At 40.8% G+C, this 27,075-nt stretch overlaps 1 protein-coding gene across 10 annotated transcripts in view; it reads left to right on the forward strand.

Moving 5' to 3' along the window:
• Positions 1-27,075, forward strand: part of DTNA (dystrobrevin alpha) — a 223,663-nt gene that overhangs the window by 150,294 nt on the left and 46,294 nt on the right. For 6 of the 10 annotated variants that reach the window (XM_030971767.1, XM_030971770.1, XM_030971771.1 and 3 more), the window contains exons 4-10: positions 4,876-5,089; positions 12,207-12,292; positions 13,802-13,956; positions 18,173-18,278; positions 20,259-20,425; positions 22,884-23,008; positions 26,128-26,136. In XM_030971767.1, coding sequence (XP_030827627.1) covers positions 4,876-5,089; positions 12,207-12,292; positions 13,802-13,956; positions 18,173-18,278; positions 20,259-20,425; positions 22,884-23,008; positions 26,128-26,136 — 862 coding nt within the window. The remainder of the gene's footprint in view (positions 1-4,875; positions 5,090-12,206; positions 12,293-13,801; positions 13,957-18,172; positions 18,279-20,258; positions 20,426-22,883; positions 23,009-26,127; positions 26,137-27,075) is intronic. The other 4 variants (XM_030971772.1, XM_030971769.1, XM_030971776.1 and 1 more) reach the window with 1 other exon arrangement.

Here is a 27,075-nt window from a genome sequence, read left to right on the forward strand (position 1 = left end):
GAAGTATTTATTATTCATATTTTCTATAAAATCTGAATTATTCTAGGTCATGTAGTAGTCAGACTAGAGAAGATATCTTAATGTTTAAGGAGGAAGGTGTGGGATTCAACTCAGTTAACTTTACCAGCTCTGAGGTTACGTGTCTCATGCAAACATGGTGCATTAGGCTTTGTCTGTAGTCAGTGAAGAAATATGGGCAGATTCAAAGCACTGCTCATCCCACGTGTCTCCCAACAGATGCTTTAAAGTGCTTTTTTCTTTCACTGACATGAGAGGGAGCCCTGGTCACCAGTCAACAGTAGACACTTAGTTTTTTACATTTAATTTAACTGCATGATTCTTGTCCATAACAACTGACTTGAGTAAAGGTCAGAGACTTCAGTCATCTGTACAGCAGCCTAACAAAATGTCCTTGTGATTCTGAGCTAGACATTTGAGCAGGTATTTTCAAAATCAGTAGTTCTTGTTAAATGTTTGGCTCATGTCCATCTTCCATTTTCCTCCTGCAGGAAATACTGCTTTCCAGCCTCTTAGATATATGTACAATTAATTAATAAAATGCAAAATAAAATAGTGCAGTATGATTGTTGTTTATTCAGCTTCAAGTGGAACCAAAGTGTTTCTGGGGAAAAGAAGAAAAGCCCGAGTGAAATTATTTATAGCACAAATACACAGCAGTTTCTTGATACTAATATTTCATAGTGGGTAGGGAACTCTTACAGCTCTGTAATTTCCAATAAGTCATTTTCTTAGTCTTGTGCCCTACCTTTCTGGCATACCAATGAACATCAGGAGAGCTTATGAGCCTTTCAGATTAGAGTTAACAATAAAATGAGTCATTTTCCCTCAGATGTGTTTAGTATACTGATGTTATTAGTCCCACTTCTGCTAGCCTCTGGACATTTTCAATCCCAAGACTATCATCAAAACTAACTCTGGATATGACTATGTTATGAGAAATATAATATCAGTAGGAAAACAAAACAACAAAAAACGCCACATTAAAATCTGACAGCCACACAGTATCCGTACTAGATCATGTGAAGAATAAAGACACCAACCCTCATTTCAGCCATATTCATAGTGCCAGCTTTCTTCCTCCATATTCAAGAATTTTCCACTACTAGGCTACAGCAATTAAAGTTTAATTACAACATGAAATTCTCACTGTTAGGGAGTCTGGGTATCTGGCTCTTCCTCTCTGGGTAACTTTTTATCGAGGTTAGGGAACCCATCACAGTTTCCAGTGACTGCAGAAGTGAACATGTATGGTCAAACTGTTCCTTTACAGGCTGCTTGAAAGGTACCCCAGCAGTTCTGAGGACATGACTTGTTACCCTTCAAATTGCCCTTTTCCACTCTCATGCTTTTTTCTGCTACCATACTCATGCACTCCCAGATAAACAGCCTGTCCCTGTTTATTCTTTTCCCACCAGCTCTAATGTTGTTGATTTTACATCCTTATTCAGTATTTATGATAAGGTTGTCCTAGTAATTTCTGCCTTGGTCTGAAGTGCTGGTACCCGTTTGTCCTGTTTCTTGGATTGCTCTCTTGTTAGTGTAGCCTCAAGTCAAGGTGAGCATCTGCATATGGCGTTACTCTTTCTTTTGCAATTTGTTTGCCTGGTAACTTCTCACACTGTTATTTTTATGTAGTTCATATTTGATGATTTGCACACATGGCCAGAAGCCAACTTGGCGAAACTGCTGGTGGAAGTACCTTCTCCATCTTCTTGGTCTGAATGACCAGAGACAGCCCCCATGGCCACCAGCAGCCTGCATGGCTATGGACCTTGAGGGAAACAATCCTACTTCACTTTTTGCTTTCTGCCTGTCCTTCCCTATTCTACCACCACAAAATACATTCACATGGTCCAGCCTGTTCCTGCATCTTCTGGCATGTTGCTCTGTATTTCTGGTACTTTCCTTGGCTACCTTATGTGGTGGAATGCTCATTAACCCCTCTCTCCTGGACCAGACAATGGCCTGCTTTCTGATGACTTCCTCCATTCTCTGGCCTCTGAGCCATGTGGAGAAGCTGCCCAGAAAGAGTCAGTTATTACATGCCAGCTGTCTTCCTGGAGATCCTTCATCTTCCATTTATCCAGATTACCTCTGTGACAGTGAAAATTGATTGAGTGGGAATGGGAATGACTGCATTAAAAGGACCTGAGACCTATGCCAGATTTTTTATGGGGAAGTTGCTCTTCTACCAGCCAGAAAACAAACAGAAGAGTTCAGAGGTTGTGTACTCCACCCACCCAGCTGTAGTGGGTTGACTCTAGTTTTATGCCAGACACCCACCAAAGCATCTACATCACTCCCCTCTGCAGCTGGTCAAGGGGGAGAAAATATAACAAAGGGTTGATATAAGGACGGAGAGAGATCACCCACCAAATAACATCACAGGCAAAACAGATTCTAATTAGAGATACAAATTGAATTTATTACTACCAAAATCAGAGGAGGATAATGAGAAGTAAAATAAGACCTTAAAAATATATTTCCCCCACCCTTCCTCCTTCACAAGTTCTACCTCCTTCACCTCAGTGGCACAGGCAGACAGAGAAGGGGGATTATTAGAGTTCATTAGTGGGTGATTCTGCTGCTACTCAGGGAGAGGAGTCCTTCCCCTGCTCCAACCTAGGATTCCTCCCACAGGAGACAGTTCTCCATGAACTTCTCCATCCTGTGGACAACATTGCTCCACAAACTGCTGCAACACGAGTCACTCTTTCACGGGATGCAGTTCTTGAAGGACAGGCTGCTCCAGCATGGGTCCCCCACAGAGTCACGAGTCCTTTGAGGACACTGCTCGTGGGCTCCTCTCTCCATAGGTTTGCAGATCCCTGCCAGGCCCTTCTCCAGCACGGGACTCCCACAGACTCACAGCTTCCTCTCAGGCACCCACCTGCTCTGGTGTGACCTCCTCCAGGAGCTGCAGGTGGATCTGTGCATCCCCCTGGACATCCATGGCCTGCAGGGGCACAGCTGCATCACCATGGTCTGCACCACGGGCTGCAGGGGAATCTCAGCTCTGGTGCCTAGAGCACTCCTGTTCCTTCTTCTTGGCTGACCTTGATGTCTGCAGAGTTGTTGTTCTCACATATTCTCACCCTGCTATTCTTCGGCATTAATTACAACTGTGCAAAACCCTTTTTTAAATTCTTCCTAAATATTTTATCTCAGAGGCATTACCACTATTTCTGGATGGTGTGGACTTGGCCAGCAGTGGGTCTATCCTGGAGCTGGCTGACACTGGCTCTGCCAAACATTGGGAAACTTCTGGAAGCTTCTCACAGAAGCCATCCCTGTAGCCCCCAGCTACTAAAACCTGGCTGTGCAAACATCAGCTTAATTCAGAGTAACATTTTGAAGACAACCTGACAGCATACAAGTTTGCCTGTAAAAGTTTCCTTTTAATACAAAGATAAAATAAATACTTTGGTGTATCTTGTAGGTTTTCACAGTTACTTGCTAGGGAACAGCAAGAAGTGGAAAAGCGTAGTGTCTAGTCTGTAAAGTGATTGCTGCTACTGTTGCCACTGTATGGAGTATCTTCCTCTTTGGGCTTACACATGTGCTAGCAGGGTGTTGGAGGCTATTTATTCCTGAGGCAAAAGAAGGGAAACCCAATCACAGGGCAAAAATCTAGACTAAGTAAAATGACTGTATGTCATTTCATCATCCATCTACTCTCAGCTTACATTTCCCTGCCATCAGACCCTCATGTCACATTGCAGTCTGAGACAGCACCTGCAAACCAATCAAATAAAAATATAATGAGGAGGATTATAATTAAGTTTATCTACAAAAACATGGATCTCCTTCCACATACAGGTGGCTTTTGATACATCATAAGACATATCACCATGCTGTGTAATGAGAACTGTGCAGTAGTTTGTCTGATGAAAAAAGAGAATTTGCCCCTTGAGCCTCCTGATTTGTTTTTATTGACACTTTAGTAGGACAGTAGGTAATATTAAGATAGAAGGATGAACCTTTGAATTCAGGTTTGAACAAAATCCAGTTTTTAAATTACTGTAGGGGGTTCTTTATTTTTGGCACAGAGCACCTCTCCTGGAAATGGCAATTCACAGCAAGCCAATCATACTGCCACAATAACAGTGCTCTGCAAACAAGATTTCTGTTTGTGTACAATGTGAAGGGTGAGCAGAGATTGTTCTTTAAGCTGTCCTTGTAGGTAAAAACAGGCCCCATCAAATTCAGCTTAGACTAGGACTTCATCAAAGAGAGAGATTTAACAAATAATTTGGCAAATATATTTAGAAGACATAAAATATGACTTTCAGATCACTTCATTATGTGTTATTTGTTTAAATGTACCCTGACTCAATTACAATTCTGTTTCTGTAAAATATTTTGCTTTCCATACAAATTGCTGAAAAGAATTTTCAAAATATCAGTGTGTGATAAGCACTTAGTATTCGTAGGATCTTCTGAAAAGCCCATCTGCTATGCAAATTAATATCTAAGAGTAATTTCTGAATGGGGATTCATAAAGGCATGGTTCAGAAAAACAATTAGCATATGTTTACCTTTCAATGATTTCTGTAAAATACAGACTTTTATTTGAATACTTTATAGAATGAAGAATGATTTCCCAAGCTGAGGTTGTATTCATTACAACTAGTAATATCAGTATATTGTTTGCTTATTAACAGATTCAAATTTTATTTGCTCATTCCTCCACCAGATTCAATATACGGTGTGGAAAACACATTAATTCATTTAATTATTCATGAAGCGTGTTGTACATGGTTGTGTTATTCCCCACCTTGCGGGAGGAGGTGACTCTTGTTCTCCTTTCAGGAGCATGTTTCCCCATCTGAGTCTTTCTGTCCTGTCCCCTAGTGCACCTGGTGGACATCTGGAATGTGATCGAAGCCTTGCGGGAGAACGCCCTGAACAACCTGGACCCCAGCCTCGAACTGAACGTGGCTCGCCTGGAGGCTGTGATTTCAACCATCTTCTACCAGCTCAACAAACGGATGCCCACCACCCACCAGATCAACGTGGAGCAGTCCATCAGCCTGCTGCTCAACTTCCTGCTAGCGGCCTTCGATCCGTAAGTCTGCCTTTCCTCCCTCCTCTCCCAGCTGCTGAAAGGATTTGACTTCCTCCAGAAATATCTCTCGAAATCAATTGAGCAGGCTCAATTCTGTCCCAAATAATGAGCATGTGAATAGTGCTAACTAGGGAGATAACCTAAATTAAGGGCCTCTGCTTTCCTTTCTTTGGAGCCAAATCCAGCACAACTGTGTTTTCATCCAGCTACTCAGACTTGTTCCAGTTTATATCAAAGAAGAATTATCTACAGAAACAAATTCACATGCGCTCCTAATTTGGCTTGTTGTTTATTGATACACCAGTGGCTGACACCACTGCAATGCCTCTGCAGCAGTGCCATGGGTTAATAGCTCATTATTTTGAAAGAGCTCATTTCCCTGCAAGTTCTTGCAGCTGTAAGCAATTTTTTTTTCTGGCTCATGCCAGTGCAGCATGATTTTGAGACCATGACAGAAATAGGATTAAAGACCTGGAGGTGATGCAATTCATGTTGTTTATTACTGCATGGGACTCATATTACAAAAAGAACAAGCTTTAGATAGAGAAAACCACTTACATGAATGAGTATTCTGTGTATATATATTGCAATTTCTGAATACATAGTTGGCATCCTGTACTGCAATATTTGCAGTCCTCAGAAGTGATTTACTGAAGAACAGCGGTTAAGTCTGACAGGTGCAGATGTTGTCACTTTATGGCTTATTTTTTGAAAATTCATCAGCAGAAAACACTGGCCATTAAACATTAAAACAAGGATGCTTCCCCTCTCTCTTCCCAGTCCTCTCTCTCTCGCTGCCCTGGTACTGGGTGTCATTGAGCGCCTCTCAGTGCCAGACCAGCCAGTGGCTCAGTCGCCATGGCAACGGGGAGAAAAAGTAGGTGTTCCACATGAGAAGGCTGCACTCAACCTCTCCTCCTGCCCCTCTGAGAGGAAGAAAAGCCAGTCCATTGTGAAATCATAGCCTTCAGGAATATTTTCCTCCCCTCAAGGGCAATAAAAGAAGGAACAGCATTTTAATTCATACCATTGTGGCTGTGACAAGGATACTAAAGGATGCTGGAAATGACCAGATGCATTTATTGCTGCATGCCACAAATAAACTGCTTCCTGGCTGGTAAACATATGGAAAGATCCTGGTCAGTGGAAGCAAGACCTGTGATACTGTGCTTGTTTTGTAGCTCACTGTAAAGGGATAAAGATCTCAACTACACAACACAGCTACTTGCAGCAGAATGGAGTAGAGGAATTTAGCCCCCTGGAGGGAATCAGAGAGTGTTTTTAAAGGGGAAGAGTTTGCTTTCCCTGAAAACATCCCATGTGCTGTGGTTCATGATCTGTTTCTGAGCTCCCATCAGGCCCCCCCAGAGTAAGGAAGCTGTGACCCTCACTCCATTTGTCAAGTAGCAGCTCAGTCTCTTGCACTGCCTCTGAGTGTAGTACATGGGAATGCACTCTCCAGAAGGGCAGAGACCCCCAGGGAATCCCTAGGAAGAGGCTCCCAGCTCTGATGTCAGACAGGGACTAGCTGCCTATCACTGCATATTAAATACAGCAAACATATGAGATGAGGTTCATGTGCAACCTGAGATACCTAAGTTCAGGTTTCATGGAGATATGTGTCAGCTAGGTCTCTCTGTACTGTAGTGGAAGTCCAGACACCTGTCACAAATCAAGACTTACCAGTTAAGCATCTGATTCTCAAAATGTGCCCTACACTTCAGTATGACTCATATCATTGAAGTTTTGTGTTGGATGTTGGTTTAACAACGACTGGTGGTTCAGCTTTCCTGGTTTCTGGGAAACAGAGGGAAGGAGGTGGCTCTACATGCCAAAGGGACTGTGTGAGAGCTGCTGGGGTCTAACCAGAGCTGATGTCTCTGCTTCCTGTGTTCCTCCTTTCTCTCCCCTCCAGAGCAGCAGAAAGGTCATTCTCTGCTGAAAGGTAGAAGTTGGTGGAAGGAGGAGCAAGGTCTTTTCTTATGGTCTCATGTTCAGAGAGAGGCAATGCTTTGCAGGTTATCCAGAGGGACTCAGCAGGCTGGAGAAGTGGGCCCATGGGAATCTTCTCATGAGGTTCAGCAAGGCCAAGTGCAAGGTGCTGCAGATCCAGAGAAGGTGGTGCAGTTTTTCATGTCCCATTTGGAATCCAAAGAAAGTGGAGAAATGGAGTCTGTGACCTACCATATATGAAAGGACCACAAGGGACAAGTTATTTCATGTGTTAAAGTCTAATAAGCCTGACACTGTCTCATTTATTTAGGTCTAGTTAATATATATGTTGCTCTTTGTGTACTATACTGGCTGAAGATCCTCCAAACTTTAATCAGAGCCTCTTCCTTCTTTTATAGGCTGCTGAAAACCTGGCAGGTTTCTCTGCCCTCTGAAAAGGAATGTTTCCTTAGGCCTGCAGTACAGATGTCTTCTCAGCAGCTAAAACTTGGCTAGCAAAACACAAAAGGACCACAGTGTGCTGCCATGGCACGTGGGCCAACTTAGCCACTGCCGGTGCTGAGCTTACATCCCATTTTTTATGGGTTTTTTATGGCCTTGGGGATTCATTAGGCCCACAGATATTTCTTTGCTGCTCAACCCTGAAAGGAGAAAAAGTGGGGGAAAATTATAGTGTATAGAATTTCATGTGAGACTGAATGGGATGTTCCTTCGTGCTGCTAAAAGTAAACTAAAGTACAACCTTATAAGACTGCAAGCCAACAAATTCAAAATTCACAAACAGAAATACTTCTCCAGTCAATTTATCATTAGTGTGTGGAAGTCAGCATCATGTGGTAGATGACCCTGACAGGCCAAAACCAGTGAGCAGAATGAGGTGGTCAGGCTTTAAAATAATCTAGACAGAAACATGTCTGATCTATGTTTTTAACCACAGGTTAAAATTAGGCAGTAGCTTTTGCTTCAAGACCTAAGGTGATTAACTGGCTTTATGAAACAATAGCACACTTCCTTCACTGGCACACCAAGTACTAGGTAAAAAGTTGACAAGTACAAACCTCTCTGAAAAATTCCTCCAGGCTGATGTCAAAGCCGAGGTAGAAAGGTGGAATGTCAGCCTCATTCAGTTGTTCTCCAAAAAACTCCTTTTAAACAGAGTGGGAAATATTCTGTGCTAGATCATCTCCAGCTATTCCTGCTGCAAAGTTTAACTGATAAGAAAAGTAGCTGAATTTTCTCTGTTCCTTGTGCACAGTTCTATGAATGGAGTTGTGAGCCCTGGGCTATGAAACAGACCCTGCGTGGCTCGGGGTAGGACTTGATTCTACAGAGAAATGAGGAAATTTTCATGCCCTTGTTTAATCAAATGAACATTTGTATTGTACTGATTTGAGTACACAAAGATGATCAATATCCATTTTGGAAATACAACTTCTTGCTCCTTCATCTGATCAGAGCAGTAAAGTGTTTAATTCCCTCTCTTCTCCACCTTTGCTACTCATTGAAAGACTCAGAGGCACTGACAAAGGAAGTCCAGAAAAAAAATGCATTTCAGAGATTTGGACATTATGCATTTGCTGTCCTACATGAAAGAATCTTGCTAAATGTCAATAAAATTTCCTCTCTAAAACCTTGTTTTGAAAATGGGAATTTGTAATTCTAGCCTCTGACATTTCAGAATTGACTGCCTTGATTACGGTGGGTAGTAACCAAAACCTGAAGAACTTTTCTCACTTTTGCAAAAGATACCTTAAAGTATTGGGGGAGCACCACTTAAGCCTCATTAGTGAGAAAAATGGTATTTTCTCAATGTCCTTTTCATGAAACACATTCGCTGTTTCTAAAGATGTGATGCTATTTCTTGATGGCTTTCCCCTCCATAGAGCTGTCTCAGTGTGGGTGTTGCTAGAGATGCTGACAAATGACAGTGTCATCTATTTGGTACCACTCTCCTTGGTGGCCCAACAGGCAAAATCAGGCCCTGGAGCTGGACTCAGCCTTTTATGTTCTGTGGATTTTGTCAGGCAGTCTGTGGGGTTTCCCTGCTCTGGTGTCTAAAAACATGTATAATTTTTTGCCCTTTTTCCCCCCAAGCCAGCAGGAGATAACCTTCAACCCTGGCTATCATTCACTTTCCTAAATACTCCATCCTCTATTGTTGTTAAGTGCACATGAGCTTCAAGGTTTGCTTTTGACATCATTTATGCTTCTTGCTGAAGAGTAACCTCAGTAAGAGAGGTGCAATATAAAATCAAAATATTTGCTGTCCTCTCCTGTTTCCACTAGTAAAATTTATTTCTCTTTGCATTAGCCAGCCCAAAGCTGCTTTGAGGGAACACTGACTTCTTCCTGCTGCTATAAGCCACTGCTTCAGCATTTGCTTTTGCACAGCAAATCCTGTGAGGCCCCAGTGCTGCCAGTCAGGGTCATCTGTAGGGCTTAGACACAGCTTAGGGCACTTCCAAATGATATTGGCCAGTCTTAGGCCCCATTACCCTGTGTCTGTTCACCAGTCATATGTATTTAAATATGCATGTGTGTATATGCATACACACACACACAAACATACGCAGACATATATATTTGGAGGGCAAACTGGGTTTATACTGGCTCTCGTGATGCTCTTAGGAATACAAATGACCAATAGAAAATACAGTGACAAAACAAATAAACTCAAATGGAGAGATTGAAGAGATAAATGATATCTTTTCTTTTTCTGTTCCTCTCTTCCATAACCATTTGAGTATGGGAAAGGCCAGTGGCTCTAGGGTAGAAAGCTGAAGCCAAGTTGATATGTGTCTGCCATGCAAAAATATAATCCTGTTAGTAAACGTAACTAAACCTCCCGGGAAAAATAATCTAAATCTGAAGCACTTCCACATTTTTTTAATCTCTAAATCTTCCATTGCTTCTTAATAATGCTACTGCATTGCTTCTAATTATTTTTTTTTTTACTATAACAGCTCTTTGAAAGGCAGATGGAAACCTCATGATGAAACAGTGTAGAAAAATTCCCTAGGGTCTAAAGGGCAGCATGCACAAAAAGAATACAAAAGGACCACATTCTCAGCCATAACAGTGCTAAGTCTGGTTTACACAAATCAGAATCCAATCCACAAAGAATGGAAGTACAGAAGCCTGGAAATGCCTATGCTGTGATTTTCATCTTATGAAGCCAGTCAAAGGGAACTCATGTAATGAAAAAGTGCGCACAAAAGTCAGCATTAAAGAATACAGTAAATATTTCTTTTTTAAATACTGACATAGTGAATTCGTTAGGTTTTGTTTGTATTTCTAGTTGATTGTCTGGCAAAAAGCAGAATTTTAAATGAGTGAAAAGTATAATTAGAATTTCTATTTAGAATTATGGGTTACACTGACATAGAACTAAATCTAATTCAATGAACTTTAAAGATTGTTAGCTAGTCAAGCTTAGGGAACTGACTCATTTTCTAAAGTCTGAGTGATTTAATGAAGTGAAGCGTGTAGCATGCATCTATATACAGATATGAGTATACCATTCATGTCTGTCTTACATGTATATGTTACTGCATTAGTCTGGTTTGGGATTAGCAGAGAAAGAGGCATAGTCACAGCTCTGTGTCCTTCCAGAATCAATTAATCTTTTAGTCTGATCAGATGCAATTTTCTTCCTTAAAATTGTGAGTGACAATGAACAGAGTAATTTTAGAAATATTGATGAAGATCTACATTTCAATGTACTACTATTGCCAGTGCAGTTAGACCTTCTTATATAGGACGTGATTATATATGAAACAGGAAATCCCTTATAAACATTGTGTTCCCTGGTAGAGTAGAATGAAGATCACAGAAACTCCATTTCCAAAAAACTGACACAAAACTTCATTATCTAGCCACATCATTAATCCTGTCAGAATTTAGAAGGAAATATGACTGCCATTTTGTTAATCTCACAAATATTGGTTGTCTCTTTTTTAAAGCATGATGACATGTCCTCACTGATGTCATTAATTAATATCATTAATTCATGTGGGAAGCTGTGAAGTAATGCCAAGGAGTTTGGATGATGGATTGAAGTTGCTCCTGTGCAACTCTGGACTCCTAGTGCCTTACAGTAAGATTCAGAAAATTCCAAGAAAAACCACATTTCACCATTTGGATGTCAAGAGATCAACCCTAAGAAGCAGATGAACTTAGGAGAGAATTCTCACCTTCGGAAAGGGGCTGAACACTAAACTGGGGCTGATAGGTATTCTGGGGACTAAGTGTGCCATGCAGTGTGTGAGGTCATGTTTTACTTATCCAGCTCAAATAAACCAGATTTTCTGTGATGGCAGGTGATCAGTGGGGACCATCATGACTGTGAAAGGAGAATGAGGATAGTGAGAGGAATAATAAAGTTAAGCCATTGAATGCTTCAAGACAGTTGTGGGAAGAGCTGGCAATGTGCCTGTTTGCCCCAAGACAAACTCTTGGTTGAATCTGGGATTTATTAGCATTTGTGCATTGTAAATTGAAAGTAGAGAGCCAGGTATAGCCTCCCCATGAACAAACCAGGGACAAAACTCTTCTCCATATCACAACATATGTCCTTCACTCATTCTGGCATATTCCCCATTTTTCAGCAAAGTCCTTCTTCAAGATTCCTGGGGGTCATTTAAAATGGAACCTCCTTCAAGGCTCCTGGGGGTCAAGGTATCATTTAAAATGCAGTTGTCAGGACCTACTGACAGGTACAGATGAAGTTTGTGTGATGATGTGAGTCCGGTGTGCTTTTTCACTTTTTCTTCCCAGTGCTGATTTTCTCACTTACTTGCAATCTTCTAGGTCCAAAAAATTCCCAAAGCACTTAGGATAGGGAAGCAATGAGTGTGATAGGTGTCTCCCAGTGCTACTGTATCACAGATAGCAGCAATAATTATCACTGTGGTGTGTAATGAGATAAACAGTTTAATACTTAGCTTCATATACATAATAAATCTGCTCTGAGATCTTTACAGAGCAGTGTACTGACATGTGTTCCCACAAAACAAACCTTCTTTTTAAAGGATTCATTTCTCTGTATGTCAATCCACATATATATTGTGCATTACAGTAAGTGATGTCAAAAATATGCATTTTAATTGAACAGATTCTCATAAAATGGACATGTAAAATATGTCTACTTTCTACTTTTGAACAGGGAAGGACATGGAAAAATTTCCGTTTTTGCTGTCAAAATGGCCTTGGCAACTCTTTGTGGAGGAAAGATCATGGACAAATTAAGATGTAAGTGATATGTTTTACCTGTTAAAAATTGTTACTGTTGGAGAATTAACAGTGCAAGTAGAAAAGAGGGAATTAGGATAAACTCTGCTTTCTTGGCTGGGTTTGGGAGTTGCCCTATGTATATCTCTAAGTAAATCCCACTAAATGTTTGGTTGAACTTCACACTGAGGGTTTTAAGGACAAATTGCATACATTGAGGTCCTTATTGGTGGATTTTATTTTTTTTCCATTGGGGTTATTGAACTTGAAATATAAATAAGTGCCTCAACATCATGAAGCATAATTTAACCATTTCTTCTGATTATTTTTTAGTAACATCTATGTCTTTTCACATGTAGAAGACCAATATATTTATGTACTATTTATATTTTCTTCCATAGGGCATTCTTATGCCATGTATTTTGGTGAACAGATTTTCATTTTGTAGGATTTATTCCCAGTTCCCCAATAGCAAAGACATCATTTACTTGTAGCTGCAATGGAAGACTTTTCTGTTTAGTCATATGGTGTCAGGTCCAGAACACCATTTTCCAGACTTTTTGACCAAAAACCTTCAGTTTCCACTGAGCCTTCTACCTAAACCCAAGAAAACTGAGTTTACAAATTACAGTTGTTCACAGTAGACAAGTACAAATCTGAAGTGCTGATTTAGTCCTCCAGATTTTGTGCCATTTTTTAATACATTATTTCTGTGTAGAAATTCAAATACAGACTGAGCTGAAGTTATAAATTATAAATTATAAGTTGAGCACCATTTGTTCCCTAAGCTGTTTTAAGAATAGGAACTGGGTCCATCCAGTGGAGGGCTGAAGTACAATGATGATTTTTTGGGTCAGCAGTCCCGGAGTCCTGTTGTCAGAATTTCCCTTCCAGGTTCCTGGAAATGAAGCAGCTGGCATGACAGCCTGAAAAACAATAAATGTTCCTTAGTCAGAGATCTCCTGCTAAGCAGATGATAATTTTAAACAAACGGAGAAGTAAGGGCTGACAAACTGACATCACTGCAATAATAAAAGTGTGATATTTTTATGCATAAGAAAGAGGGAAGAGTGAAAAATAACACATTGGCAAGACCTTCATTGCTTTGTGTGTCCTGTCCAAGACCAATAATAACTGACTTAATGAACCCATTGTCAAGATTTTGATTTGACATGGTAAACTGGCAGCAGGCAAAAAGCTGATGTAGCGTATCTTGTCAAATCAGAGCCTTCTTATCTGATTAAATTATGCCCTCATGCCATGCATCAGACTTTGCTTAAAAATGACCACACACAAAGAAAAACAAATCAGGAATATTTTAGTATTAAAATCAGCTAGTTCTTAGTATGCAAATAATTCTTCTTGTTTTCTATTAAAAGAAGTCAGAAATAAAGATGCAGTAATAACAGAGGTTTCCATAAGCCAAACATGTTTACTACTTCTCTTTCAAATGGGATGATACTGAACTCAGAGCAAATCTGTAGCTCACACTGAAGCTGCTGTGATCTTTCCTTCTCTTTTCCCCCTCAGATATTTTCTCCATGATTTCTGACTCCAGCGGGGTGATGGTTTATGGCAGGTACGACATGTTCCTGCGCGAGGTTCTCAAGCTGCCCACCGCTGTCTTCGAGGGGCCTTCCTTTGGTTACACTGAGCAGTCGGCAAAATCCTGTTTCTCACAACAGGTAAATGAAGAGACACAGGTTCTCAATCACCCTTCTGAGCAGGCCAAGATTCTTCCTGTCTTACACATAGGTGCATATTTGCCCAGGAAACACGTGGCTGGATGAGGGAAAGGTCCACTCCGCTGACTTCTGGGTGTGTAGGTTTGGTGCCTTCAACAGGAAGCTGGTCTCCATAGGTTCCCCATACAACCATCAAGAGAGAGGCTTAGTCAAAAAGTGATTCAGATCAGGGTCTTCACTTACACATTCCTAAATTAGGAAACTTCCTAATTTAAGCACCAGATACATATGTACCTTTTGGTATTCTATATATTTATACCCCAAGACATGCAGACCTCCACCCCACTTAGTTGGTGTTGGTATAAGCAGACAGAACACTAACTTCTGCATACAAAGCTGAAGTTCCACCAGAAAAAAATCAAACTTCAGGTTTTCCCAGTGACATACAAGTTTAGGAGTGAGAAGAAAATAACCTTAAAACTTCTTTGTAAATGGGAATCAGTATGTATTAGAAAATCCTTAGTCTCTTACCAATAACACCAGTGAGATAGGGTCAGGAAAGCAATGAATTTATCCTGAAGAAGATACAAGATTTTTTTGGAACTCAAAAGACTCCATAGGTACACTGAGTACAGCACATTGGTTTCAGCTAATACATAGCACTTGAAAAGCTTCCATAATTGTGGCTGGTTGTCCACTTCTCCAGTGGAGAAAGAGAGAATTCCTCTGTCTCTTGCCACACGTCACACTGTATAATTCCATAAACATGTAGTAAGGGAATATGCTGAAACCTTGACAATGTTAGAAATAAAGTTGTATTTTCCTTCTCTTTATCCTCTCATTTGCTAACTGAATACTGTTAAACAAGTAAGATCAATGGAGCAGGAATAGTGTCATTTTCATGCAAAATAGAGTCTCATTTTTAGTATTCTCTCAGTTTCATCACTAATCAATAGGCACTCCAGTCAGCCGAAAGGAGATGTTGAAATTCATTTATTGAGTCATCTCCCAATTCATTTTAAATGGTAATGTTTGCATATGTGAAGCTAGTCTTGTTTCACAGGGGGAGACTTAGAACAGCACTTCATCTTATATGTTGAAGATTTTACGTGGTGAAGTGACTTCTGATAGTTTTGTGTCAAAATAATGCATGGGAACAGGGTATTCAAGATTTGCATGTTGGTCATGCTGTTATTATGGATGAAAAAAGGAATTTCCTTTCCTGAAAAAATGTAATTCAGGCCTCATTTTTTATCTCTTGTAGCCATCAGAAATGGCACTTGCTTTGAGACTGCATCCAGCTGAGCAGACCAGATGCATTAAGGTCTGGTCTACCACTTCTATCTTTAGAAGCAGCATCTTCAAGCAAGCATTAGATGGTTTTGTTTACAAGCTCCACTTAGAGCTAACTAGAGTTAAGTCTCTGACTGATGTAGGTACACAGCAGGTTTACAAAGCTGTTGTTTTGCATCTGGAGGCAGCCAAGTACTCTCGTAAATCTAGTCTGATATTTCACTTAAATTGACTTTATGTAGTTCTCATTACATCCTCACTAGGGATGAACCAGAGTTTTGAAATGAAATTCATATCTTTATGACACCATGATAAATGGTATTTACACTCTTAGTCACACACAAGTCATTCTTTCTCTCTCTTATATTGCATGTAGAATTATCAGAAATCAATAGCTTGGAATAAGTTTGGCACTCTCACTAGTTCTCACAATGGGTCACTTTTGCTTACCAGAAGCCTTTCAACCCCCTGGTATCTAGAGATTCTTCAATTTCAGGGAAATAGAAAATTCTGATAATTATCTGGTCATGGTGTCAGATCGATTCAGTTTACATCAGAAAGGATTTTTCCTTTTGCAGAAATATTTTATTATTCCCAATTCTACTGGTTTGCTTGATCCCACCACGTATTCTCCTCTGCCTGTGAGCTGCTGCTAGATTGAATGTCTATTCAAAGTAGAATCAACAGTATTTCCTCATCCACAAATTTGTGGGGCAGAAATGCTGGAGCAAGTGACTTAATGTTTCAGAATACAAATCTGTGGCTCAAAAAGTTTTATCATCACCACTTTCCCCCATAGGTAGGATTGATGTGATGTTATAAACAGTATTGTTATTATTGTAAAAACTACTTTAAAAAAAATATCCCAAACTAAAAAGATAGACACTAACTTCATTTTCTTAGCACTTGTCTAAGTGTTATTCCACAAACCTAGACTCCATCTGTGTGTAGTATATATTTAGAAAACAGGTTTTGGTTTAAACTTTCCCAGCAGCTGAAAGAAAATTGCAGGAGGAAAATGTACGGAAATTGCTCTGACAGTGTCCTTTTAAGGGACACTGCTTTTTTCTCTAATCCATAAAATCAGTGATCACTGGAACAGTTTGGCCATGAAGCTGTCATTGAAGCTAAGTTGCCTTATTTGCTGCCAGTCAGAGTTTTAAGTTATAGCTGCTTTCAAAAGCCCACTGCATTGTGGAAGAGCTTTTCTTGTCCCCTTATCTATTTGCCTGTTAGATTGGTTGTGTGTATCCCTTCAAGAGCAGAGGGAAGGTCTAAGGGTACTCAGCTCTGCAGTATATGGCAGCACTGGAGGTCCCTCCTTTTCCTGGCCTTCCTTCCACCTTTTTTTCCCCTCTGCTCTCAAGTTCTGCTGCAGACAACAGAGACATTTGCTGGCAGCATTGGTCAGCAAAGCTGTGCCAAGCATCCACAGCAGAAAAAGAAATCCACCTCTCCAAAAGAAAGATCCTTTCCTCTGAGCTGATGCTTAGAGCATAGGATACCTTTTTGGGAACTGCTTATCTGCGCTCCATGGCTGGGAAGATAATTCATACAACAAGCAGGTGGTAGTGTTTGACTGGACTTTCACACTGCAGTTATTGTGGGGAAAGGTAGAACTCCACTGAGATTTAGAGCTCATATTCTGGCTATTTCTGTTCATTAAAGAATCAAGCTGATTTTCACAGTAACCTGGGGTATTTTCTCCTATGCACAAACATTTTCATATCTTTCCAAATATCTTGCTGTGTTTCATCCCTGAGACTGTTGCAGTGTGAGATGTTTTCCATTGATCACTCACTGTATAAGAGAAATAACATTTTTATTTACACCTGGTGATAATTGTGTATAAATGGAGCACAGATACTGTCTCTGGAAATCTCAGCTCTGAAAAGAATTCCACAACATGCAGAGATGATGCATGTCACTGCATAAGTGCTGCTTAGCTTCCTCATGGGGCAACCATAGTTCTTTAGCAAGTTAAAGCAGCAGCTTATGCAATCAGATATGAAAATTTAGCCATCCCTTTGGATGTGGGGACACTACTTAAATATGTATGTCTATAAAATATAAAATATATCTACATATATTCTCAGCGGGGCTCGATATTTTTGCATCTTAAATTTTATTTAAGGAAGGCTCAGTTGCTGATTGAAAAAACAAATGAACTAGGATTTGTGATTACTTTTTCCAGCCACCTAAGAAATTTAAGGCTCTAGATTGCATTTTTAAAATCAACAGGGATATCTTAGAGTTTAAATCTCTTCGAAATTTAAAGGAGCATAAATCTCTGAGTGCTTAAAGGCGTGAAGAGTTCAGGAGCAGTTGCAGTCCCCGAGCATATGCAATCTTGACATCCCACAGTCCGAACTCACTCATAACTAGTTGCCATTGCTCCTTAGACGAGCAAAGTTTCTTAAATTATGGTAACAAATTGCCTGTGCTGGTCTCTCCTTATTCTATATTTCTTTTGAATTTGTGCTCCCTTGCCAGCATTTTCTCTCATTTTCTTTTTTCAAGTACCGTCAGCAGTGATTTTTCATTTGAAAATTGGTCATACACAGTGATAGCCCACATCCACTTGTACTTGTCACACGATACTCAAAACAGATGAGAGCATGCAGAGTTGAATACCACCCTTAACCACAAAGCATCTTCAGGCAGTGGCTCTAGAAGAGAGTCTGGAAGTGAGTGGGAGCTAAGTGTCTCCAACCCAGCCTTGTGAGAATGACTTCTAGTCATCAGTTGTATCATTGTACTGACTAAAAATAGCTTTGCTAGTATCACTTGTTCTTTTTAGTAAATCAGGGCTACAGGCAAACAGTGCTTGAAACTTATTCCCAAGTGTTTCTGTAGAGATAAAATAATTTTGAGATGTCTAATTACTGATTTTTTGTGCATGTTTTTTTGCTTGTTTGAGCAGAAAAAAGTCACATTAAACACTTTCTTGGATACTCTCATGTCTGATCCCCCGCCACAGTGTCTAGTGTGGTTACCACTTCTGCATCGACTGGCAAATGTTGAAAATGGTAAGTAAAGAGGTGCTGCCAAAACAGAGTTACAAGAATAAACTTTGGTGTGACGATTTTCACACTCTGTAGATGGTTTTGTAAAAGCTACTGTACTGGGTTCATTGACTCCATATGCTATTTTTACAGTGACTGGTAAAATACTTGAAGTCTGTTGGTCATTCAGCCAGGAACATGGCTTAAATTTTGCTGTGCTCAGGAAGTTAACCTGATCGTGTCTCCTCCTGTGCTCTGGATAAGCAAAGAGCAATAGGACTTCATCCATTCACACACTTATATTTGGTAAACTATCAAGACCACAACTTTTATTAGCTACGACATATGGCGGCAGAGAGGGAGCAGCTTGGCACTTTCCGTTGATGCAGTATTCCTGGCAGGAGATGTCAGTGCAGTGCAAAACACCAGCCAAAAGGTCCTCAGGAAGGATCTACTCCTAAGTCTACACTGCCAGACCATATTCTCTGAAAAGGAAGTTCCCTGTGGATGGTGTGCATCCATTTTTGGTGGTAAAAGGAAAAGGAGGAAAAGTTGTATGTGTTCCTGTGCCAAACAAATCCCTCTTCCACTGAAAGGCACCAAGGTGCGTAAGGGGATGTTCCCAAGTCTTTTTGGCTACAGAGCAACCTATCTATCCCACCTTCCTCAAGCTCTTGTCATTCATCCCTGTCCCTCACCAGCTTCACAGTGTTTCCTAGCCCAGAGCAGAAACCCTTCTTGCTGCAAAATTCTGGCAAGGAGTTAAACCCCTGACACATTCAGCACTGATCCAAATTTTCCCAGACTGAACCTTATGACAGAAAGACAGAGGGTGCCCGGAAACAAGGGGATGTTCAGTACCCTGTGGTGAATTTGGTACAGGCTGTAGTGAGAAAAGAGGAACAGAAATAGCAGTATTGCCCAGAAGGTGCTTCCAGATATCTCAGTTGGTGCTTTAGTGTCCTCAGTGACTTGCTTCCTTGTCACTATCTGCTTCTGAACAGAGAATAGGTCCCTCCAAAGGCCAGCTTTCCACATCTGGGCATCCAAAGCTACGTGTTCAATCCCATGTATAGGAACCTAAAGGACACCACTTGTACAGATGAGACAGCAGTAATTAAGAGACAATAACATGTCTAAGTACACTTTCATCCTTTCAGTAGTCATACAGTTGAGTTTGACTTTTCCTCCAAGATGCCTCACCTCAGCTGCTTAAAGCACAACAAAACACTCAGCTTCTCCCAATAGCGCAGCTGCAGTGGATTTTGCAACATACAAATTTCCTCTGTCATAGAATGGTGTGGATTGAAAGGGACCTTAAAGATCATGCATTTCCAACTCCCCAGCAGGGACATCTTCCACTAGACCAGGCTGCTCAAATCCCCATCCAACCTGGCCTTGAACACTTCCAGGGATGGGTCATCCACACCTTCTTCAGGCAATGCAATCCGGTGCCTCACCATACTCACAGTAAAGATGTTCTTGCTGATACCTAATCTAAACCTACCTTCTTTCAGTGAACCTCTTCCTCCTTGTCCTATCCCTACATGCCCTTGAAAAAAGTCCCTCTCCAGCTCTCCTGTAACCCCATTAGGTACTGGAAAGCTGCTCTGAGGACTCCCTGGAACTTTCTCTTCTCCAGGCTGAACAACTCTCAGCCTGTCTTCATAGGAGAGCCCTTATCTTCATGGCCCTCCTCTGTACTCTGTCATGTATTCTGTTAGACACTGAACACTGAACACACACATTTTTTGCTGCTGTGAGCAGGAGGCATGGATGCCAGCTCAGAAGTCAAGAAGGGTTTGGTGCCCAGTGTAGGAAGCATTGCCCATGGCTTAGCACAGGTTGCTGTATTTTCTCGGATCAGAGCTGTCGGCAGCATCCAGTGCTGCAGATTGCTTTAAACAAAGAAGGGAGCACCCTTCAGTTTGGGGTTTGTCCATAAACTTTTTCTGGGTGTTCCTTTGTTTTCTTTTTGGCTCACCATTTCTTTCTCCCACCCAGTCTTCCACCCCGTCGAGTGTTCCTACTGCCACAGCGAGAGCATGATGGGGTTTCGCTACCGCTGCCAGCAGTGTCACAATTACCAGCTCTGTCAGGACTGCTTCTGGAGGGGCCATGCCAGCGGTTCCCACAGCAACCAGCACCAAATGAAAGAGTACACGTCATGGGTAAGGGAAGGCTTCTGCCTTGCTGCAGACTGCTTTGCCCTCCAGCCATCAGAAAAGCCCCCAGCCACAGCTCTGGGCTCAGGCGAGCTGGGAGCCAGGCTGGCACTTTGGATTAGTGACCCTGTCTGGGAGGCTCCGGCCCTGGGAGCCATCGGGAGAGCGTGGAGGTGGGAATGGTCTTCCCTGGGTGAGGATCTGGTGCGTGCCGCGGTGAGGGCAGCGCAGGAGGGGCTGGCAGCAGGGCAGCAGGCTCATGGCAGCTTCCCCCGTTCCCACAGGACTCACGGTAAAGTTGTCATTGGCTTGCTCTCTTTGGCTACATGTAAATGAAATGATGAATACTTAATGCTCATTCATCAATATTTTCAGTTGAGTGGCTGCAGCATATGCGTAGCATTTGGGATGATCCTGGCACTGGAGATTTGAGCGTGGTCACGGGCTTAGATCCACAGTAGTGTTTACTATAGAGAAAAGCTCACTTCAGGCTTTTTGTTGTTAATCAAAATAATGCAGTGTTTTTCCTAAGCTGAAAGGGAAGTATCAACAGCTGCTGGAACCGTAACCTTCCCTGAAGGGCATGAGACCTGGGGACTCAGCTTTCCATGGACTGGAGCAAAGCACCAGTTGACCCCCTTGTTTACAGAGCATCAAAATCCTTCAGGATTCAAACACAAATAGCAGAAAATACATAATTATTTTCAAACATTTCAAAAGTATATTGTTTTTTAAAAAAGGAAAATTATGCATACAGCAAAAGCTCCCATTTTTATGGTACTTTGAGTTTATTATTTAACAAAGTTCTGAATTTTAATACTTTTAAAATGTCTGGTTTTCTGTTGATGGAACAGGCAAGGGTTAAATTGGATGTGGTTTGCTCTGTATGCCAGTCATACAGCTCTGCACTGCATCCCAGCAGACCTGGGTCTGTAATTGTTTTTGTGGGTCCTAATTGCTGCTTGTTGCATAGACACAAATGGCCAGAGTTTAGTGTCTGAGTAGGAAAAGTGCCCACTGTGTAGCTCAGACTCCATTCCTAGCAGCAATTTGTGCCATAAAATCCATTTTTTGCTGTAGCCAGGGAGCTGTAATTATAGGTAGGAAGTAATTGGAAAACTTAAGATTTCTGTTCAGCGGAAGACAAAAATGTGACCACATGCTCAGTGCTTTCAGATGTTTCCTTGCCAGAAACAAATGTTTTGCTTCAAGTTTGAAGTTGCCTTTCTGTAGCATTCATTAGCATTTGTTCAAACCTGGTTGGCATTCTAATGCATCAGTATCAAGCGCCACATGCAGAGCTCGATATATACTTCATATTTACATTTGAAGTGCTTATGGGTACAGTGGAAATCAACTGTTCTCAATTCAGAGTGAAATTGCATTTAATGAATGCAAGAGAAAGAACTTGAACTTTACATATTTAGGTTGGTTTTCTCTAGTAGAAATATTTCATTATAGACTTGGTGACAGTCGTAAGTCGATGCAGGATGTATGTGCACAAATACAAAACCCTTTCTGTCAAATTCCAGAAAGATTTTTCAATTTCAGCCCGTAGAGTTGTGTTTTGGGGAGAGGAAACAGTGTAAGGGTCGCTAACCCTTTTTTACTGGCAGAGAACTGAATCACAGAGATCTGAGTTGAATTTCCTGAGAATCCTTCACACAGCCTAAAAGATACCCCGGATCTCAGAGATCCCTTATTAGGGAAGTTGAGTTTACTCCTCAAGTGCATAGCCTCCAAACAAAACAGAAAGCAGAAAATGCTGATTTTTTTTTTTTTTTTAACACATTGATGAAAATTATGCTCCTTGCACAGACCCTCCCTATCTTCTGGGGACAGTGACTGTACATCAGTCCCTTTTGAAGTGCTGGTGCCACAGTGGGGCAACTCCTGGCAAGCCCCTGTCTCAAATTTCCATTCTCCAGTGGTCAGTGGCCACAGGAGGTGGAAGAGAAGCTTTGTAAAGCAGCTAAACAGTACAGGGTACTGGAGGTGAGGGAGATACTAGTGAGGGGGAAGAACACAGCAACCCTAGTGCCTGGCCCATATCTGGGAGGGAAATGATGTCCCATACAGTGTATCTATAGGGACAAGCGTGCTTGGATCTGTTCTCCTTGCATTCCCAAGCTGGTGAGATACAAGCCAGCACCAGTCCAGGTGACACAAACTGTGCTGTTCTTTGTTCAACAATGCCTGAGTGCAGCATGGCAAAATAGCCATGGCAACTTTCCCTATAGATACACCCCCAGCCTGCTCTAAAGGCTGCTGGAGGTAACAGTAATTCTTTCCCAAATGGAGCACTCTTTGCCTTACCAGACTCTGGGCATGGGAGGGGGGCAAGGGAGATGTCAGTCCATAGATACCTGAGCTGTTAGAGCTTCTTGTTGTTTTGTGCTTCCTGTAGCAGAAACAGTATGCACCTTATTGTCCAGATTACCTCTACCTTCCTTGTTCCTCCCAGAAATCACCTGCTAAGAAGCTAACTAATGCACTTAGCAAGTCTTTAAGCTGTGCTTCCAGCCGTGAACCTTTGCACCCAATGTTCCCTGACCAGCCTGAAAAACCTCTAAACCTGGCTCATATTGTGTAAGTATCTGTGTGCTGTAGACAAAGTAAGCTCTGTGGTAGGAGTTGCTTGCACCAAATGTAGATACTACAGCTCTGAACAAAGCAGGAGGCAGATGTGGCTTGTCCAGCTCAATGCATCACAAGTGCAAATTTGCTGGTGGGGATATTTAGTGTAAAAGTGTTCTTCTGGTGTGACTTCACCTGTAAAAACGAATGGGATATATAGGTATAATCAACTACTGGGATACAACATTGTAATGTCTCCATTCTCCTCAAGAGGTGTCCATGCAATTTTATGGAGTTTCAGCACTTTGGGATGTATTGATGCTGAGAACATCAGTTCTGTCATCTAGAGACTATTAACTTCAGTGTATCACAGGTATGCCTTGACACAAGGCAACAAAGAAAAGTGAAACCAGACCAGTTTTGGAAAAAAAAGGTGTCAGAGTTCTCCCTGACTTTAGTGGAGCTGTGGCTTCACCCAGTCTTGAAGAATTGTGTTAGTCTGCATAAAAAGTGGGCCTTCAACTGCCAAGTCACTTGAGAAGAGTCTATTATCCTTATGTTTTGATATGTTGAGAAAGCAAGACTATTTTTTGGTATTTTCTTCTGCATGAGTCAAGAAACCCAAAGCAGAAAGAAAATGTATTTGTGCAGGGTGAGGAAAGTACCACTTTGAATGGGTTTTTTTCTAAAACACGCCCACTAACCATCGTGGCAGACACTCCAATTTTCTCATTTATCAACTTGGCTTACCTTTGCTTCTTGGGTCCTTAAAAAAAGGGAAAAAACATTAAATTTCCCATAAAATTAAGAAAAAATTAGGACATTGGTTGGAAGAAATGTACAAAGAAATTAAGTTGGAAAAAATATTCTAAAAATACTGCCTTTAAAGTATTTCTCTTATTCTGGTGTATTTCTTAAGAAAATATCTTTCTTAACCATGTTCCCAGGGCTCCTGACTGAAGCATTTTGGGCAGCAGCCATTAGAATTGTATTTCCATGCTGCATACCTATGTTACTGGCTGCTGGAACTGCTCTAGTCTGTAATTATTATGCGTATTTACCTTTGTTCCTCCTGAATATTTGTATGTAGCATCTCTAAGAGCAAGTGCACTCCAGCCATTGTGGGCTGTACAACACCTGGAAAGTTCACTCAGCCTGCCTGGTGTTTCTAGGATGAGTTATGCTGATGGTCTTCCTTATAGCTGAACTTCTTCCAGGTGTAAGAGAGTGCTCTGGTCTTCAGAGACACGGTGCCTCTGACAGATACATAGTGCCAAATCCCTGTCACACTTCATTGTCAGTTAAACCCCTGCACCTCTTTATGGAAGAGTACTGGGAGGATGTTGTTCTTTGGCAGAAATGATCCAGAGTTGGATCTGCTGAGCTCCCTCCCTGCTGTGCCTGGCCCTGCTGGCAAGTCAGTGATAATTTCACAGGGCAGATTTTGGCCATCCTTAAGGGAAATGGAGAGAGACAGAGAGCTTGAAACTGAAAGAGAAGCCTCTGTTCCCTGTTGGCAGGGGGATCTTGAAGGCCTGAGGATATGTCAGAATATAAAAGGTAGTGAAAACTGGGCTACTGTGAATGGATTAAATGCACTTAGGCAAGGGAAGGGGAAGGTACCATAATTAAGTAAGAACTGATCCAATTTTTTGCAGTGAAATTAACACCTTCCCTTATTCCTAAATATACAGACAATTTAGAGTGACGGGATGTGAGAAAAAACCACCATCTATTCTGGTTTGTGACAGTTTCTCTGTATTCATAGATTGATGGTAATATAACTTGGCAATGTATATTGGCTACAAGGATGCATGAGTGAGAAACCCGTAAGTTGTGGAGGTATCATGATCTACAGCATAATTGACACAAATTAACTGAGGGGAGAGGTATGCCACAGAACCTTGTCGAGAATATCTTCTCACTGATGCAGTTTTTATTTTTAAACATAATGGAAGTTGAGAGAAACAGCTCTGGGCAGGAATCCAGGCAAAAAAGGGGGTTTATATTTGCATCAGATGGAAGAATTTTGGCAACAAAACAGTATCCTTTTCTTAGCTTCTAGCTTAAATGGGACAAATGCTCCCTGCATTACTATAGAGACTTTCCTTCTGTTTGTTCTTCCACCTTTGCCTGGGACCAGACAAAAAGACTGCATGGCTTTTTTGTTTTACTGGTACCACATAAAATTTTGAATTAAGCAAGAAATGCATCTAAAGCCTCATCTGGAGAAATAGTTATCCACGTGTCATAAACCTGGTGGTAGAACTCCTCCCACTGATGAAAGGGTCATTTTTCCTCTCTGTACATAAGAATAGCAACATGAAAGAAAGTCCAGACAGCAGAGATGACAAATGGCATGGCCATGGAGATATTTTTCAAATCTATTCTGCACTGGCCTGACTTCATTTCCATCTTAAGCCTGTGGGAGCATTATTTTTGACATCAGTGTAAACAGCTTGGAGCAGCCTGGAGCGCTTTGGAAAATTCCTCCTATTTAATTTGGTTTATTACTGTGGATATATGTTGTGCCATAGCATGCTTTTATTACATAGCGTATTTCAATAGCATCAAGTGTTTTCTGTCTCATTGAGGACAGTTAATTCAGTATAACTTTTATCAGAAAGATCAATCATTCACTTTCAGGAGTTTAAAAATAATCTCAGAAAGAGATAATTTATAGTCAATAGCTGAGTTTTCCTTTGATTTGCAATAAAAAAAAAGTTTGTTGTTCTTGTCTTACCAGATCACACAACTCTGTGTGCTTGAGCATCCATTTGATACTCAGCTGGAACCTCAGGACTGTGACAGTGGGCATCAGCCTTTAGGAAACTTGCCTTGGGAAAGCTCTGGATTAGTTTAATATCATTTTTTATTATGAGAATTGACAAAGTAATGCTAATCAGGAAACCGTAGCAAGGTCTTGGAGTTTAAAGACATTTGTACACAAGAGTAACTTGGCTTTTGTAAACAGATTAATGACCTTTTATGCTTAGAGGCTCTCACGCTTTTTCAGATTCAGGGTCATAAGAATGGAGTATGTCCAATGCATTACTTGAGCCATATCCATATACATATTGAACTAACAGTTTAATTAATGATCTCTTTTCCATTTTATTCTGCTGCAAAAGAGATACTTGGTGAGTATTTTTCTTCTTTAGTACACTTGTTGAAGGAAAAGCTTGGAAAAAATACAATAATCTTAGTATTACAAAAAAAATAACATTGAACACTTCTCTGTAAGTACATGGAAGACAAAAGACTGCTTCTCAAATTCATGACTGATCAGAAGTATAGTTTTTCATGGGGTTCTGCAGGTGCAGGGTTAGGTTAAAACTCTATTTTCATATAAATAAATAAATAACATTCCACATCCTACCTCTTTCTTTTCAGTTTTAAACTTCTTGAAATCAGTGTAGCATTATCATGCTGAGAAAATCATTTGAATGTTTCAAATACCATATTTTTGCCTGTTTTATAAGAAGTTACAGGACAAAATATATAGTAATAGTTCAGTTCTATGCAGAACTGGGTTTCTTGGAAATGCTTTGGTTGACCAGTTGTCTTGCACAATTGGAGCCCAGTGAATATTTTGCAGATGGCTACCATATTTCAATTTGCACATCTGCGGAATTCAAAAAGCAGTTTTTCACAGAGCCTAAAGGGAATATTAACCAAACTGAGGTCTGAAATATATGTGGCTTCAGATTCTGCTCATAACTGATTGAAAGCCCTGTGATTTTAATAACATACCTTTTACTTGTTCCTGAGCAGATAGATCTTTTGCCCAATGTTCCATAAGAAGTCTGCTAAGAAGGGGAAATTTCTCCTTAGTGGATACAGAAGAAAATTACACACAGATTATTTTTAAGAGTAGACAGTAAAAGAAAGCAGAGGAAAATTCCTTCTTGTTTCATTTTTTTTGTAAAAGCAGGAAATAAAGAATGTAATAATAAAATCATCATTACTAATGGGTCCTCTTGAACTAAATACTTACTCTACATTTTGACTTGGGGGTTTGATGTATCAGTTAAAAAGCTTTGCCATCAAACCAGTTTAAAATTCCATGTGTATTTCAT

The sequence above is a fragment of the Camarhynchus parvulus genome, chromosome 2 (genome assembly GCF_901933205.1).
Source record: "Camarhynchus parvulus chromosome 2, STF_HiC, whole genome shotgun sequence".
Classification (NCBI taxonomy): domain Eukaryota; kingdom Metazoa; phylum Chordata; class Aves; order Passeriformes; family Thraupidae; genus Camarhynchus; species Camarhynchus parvulus.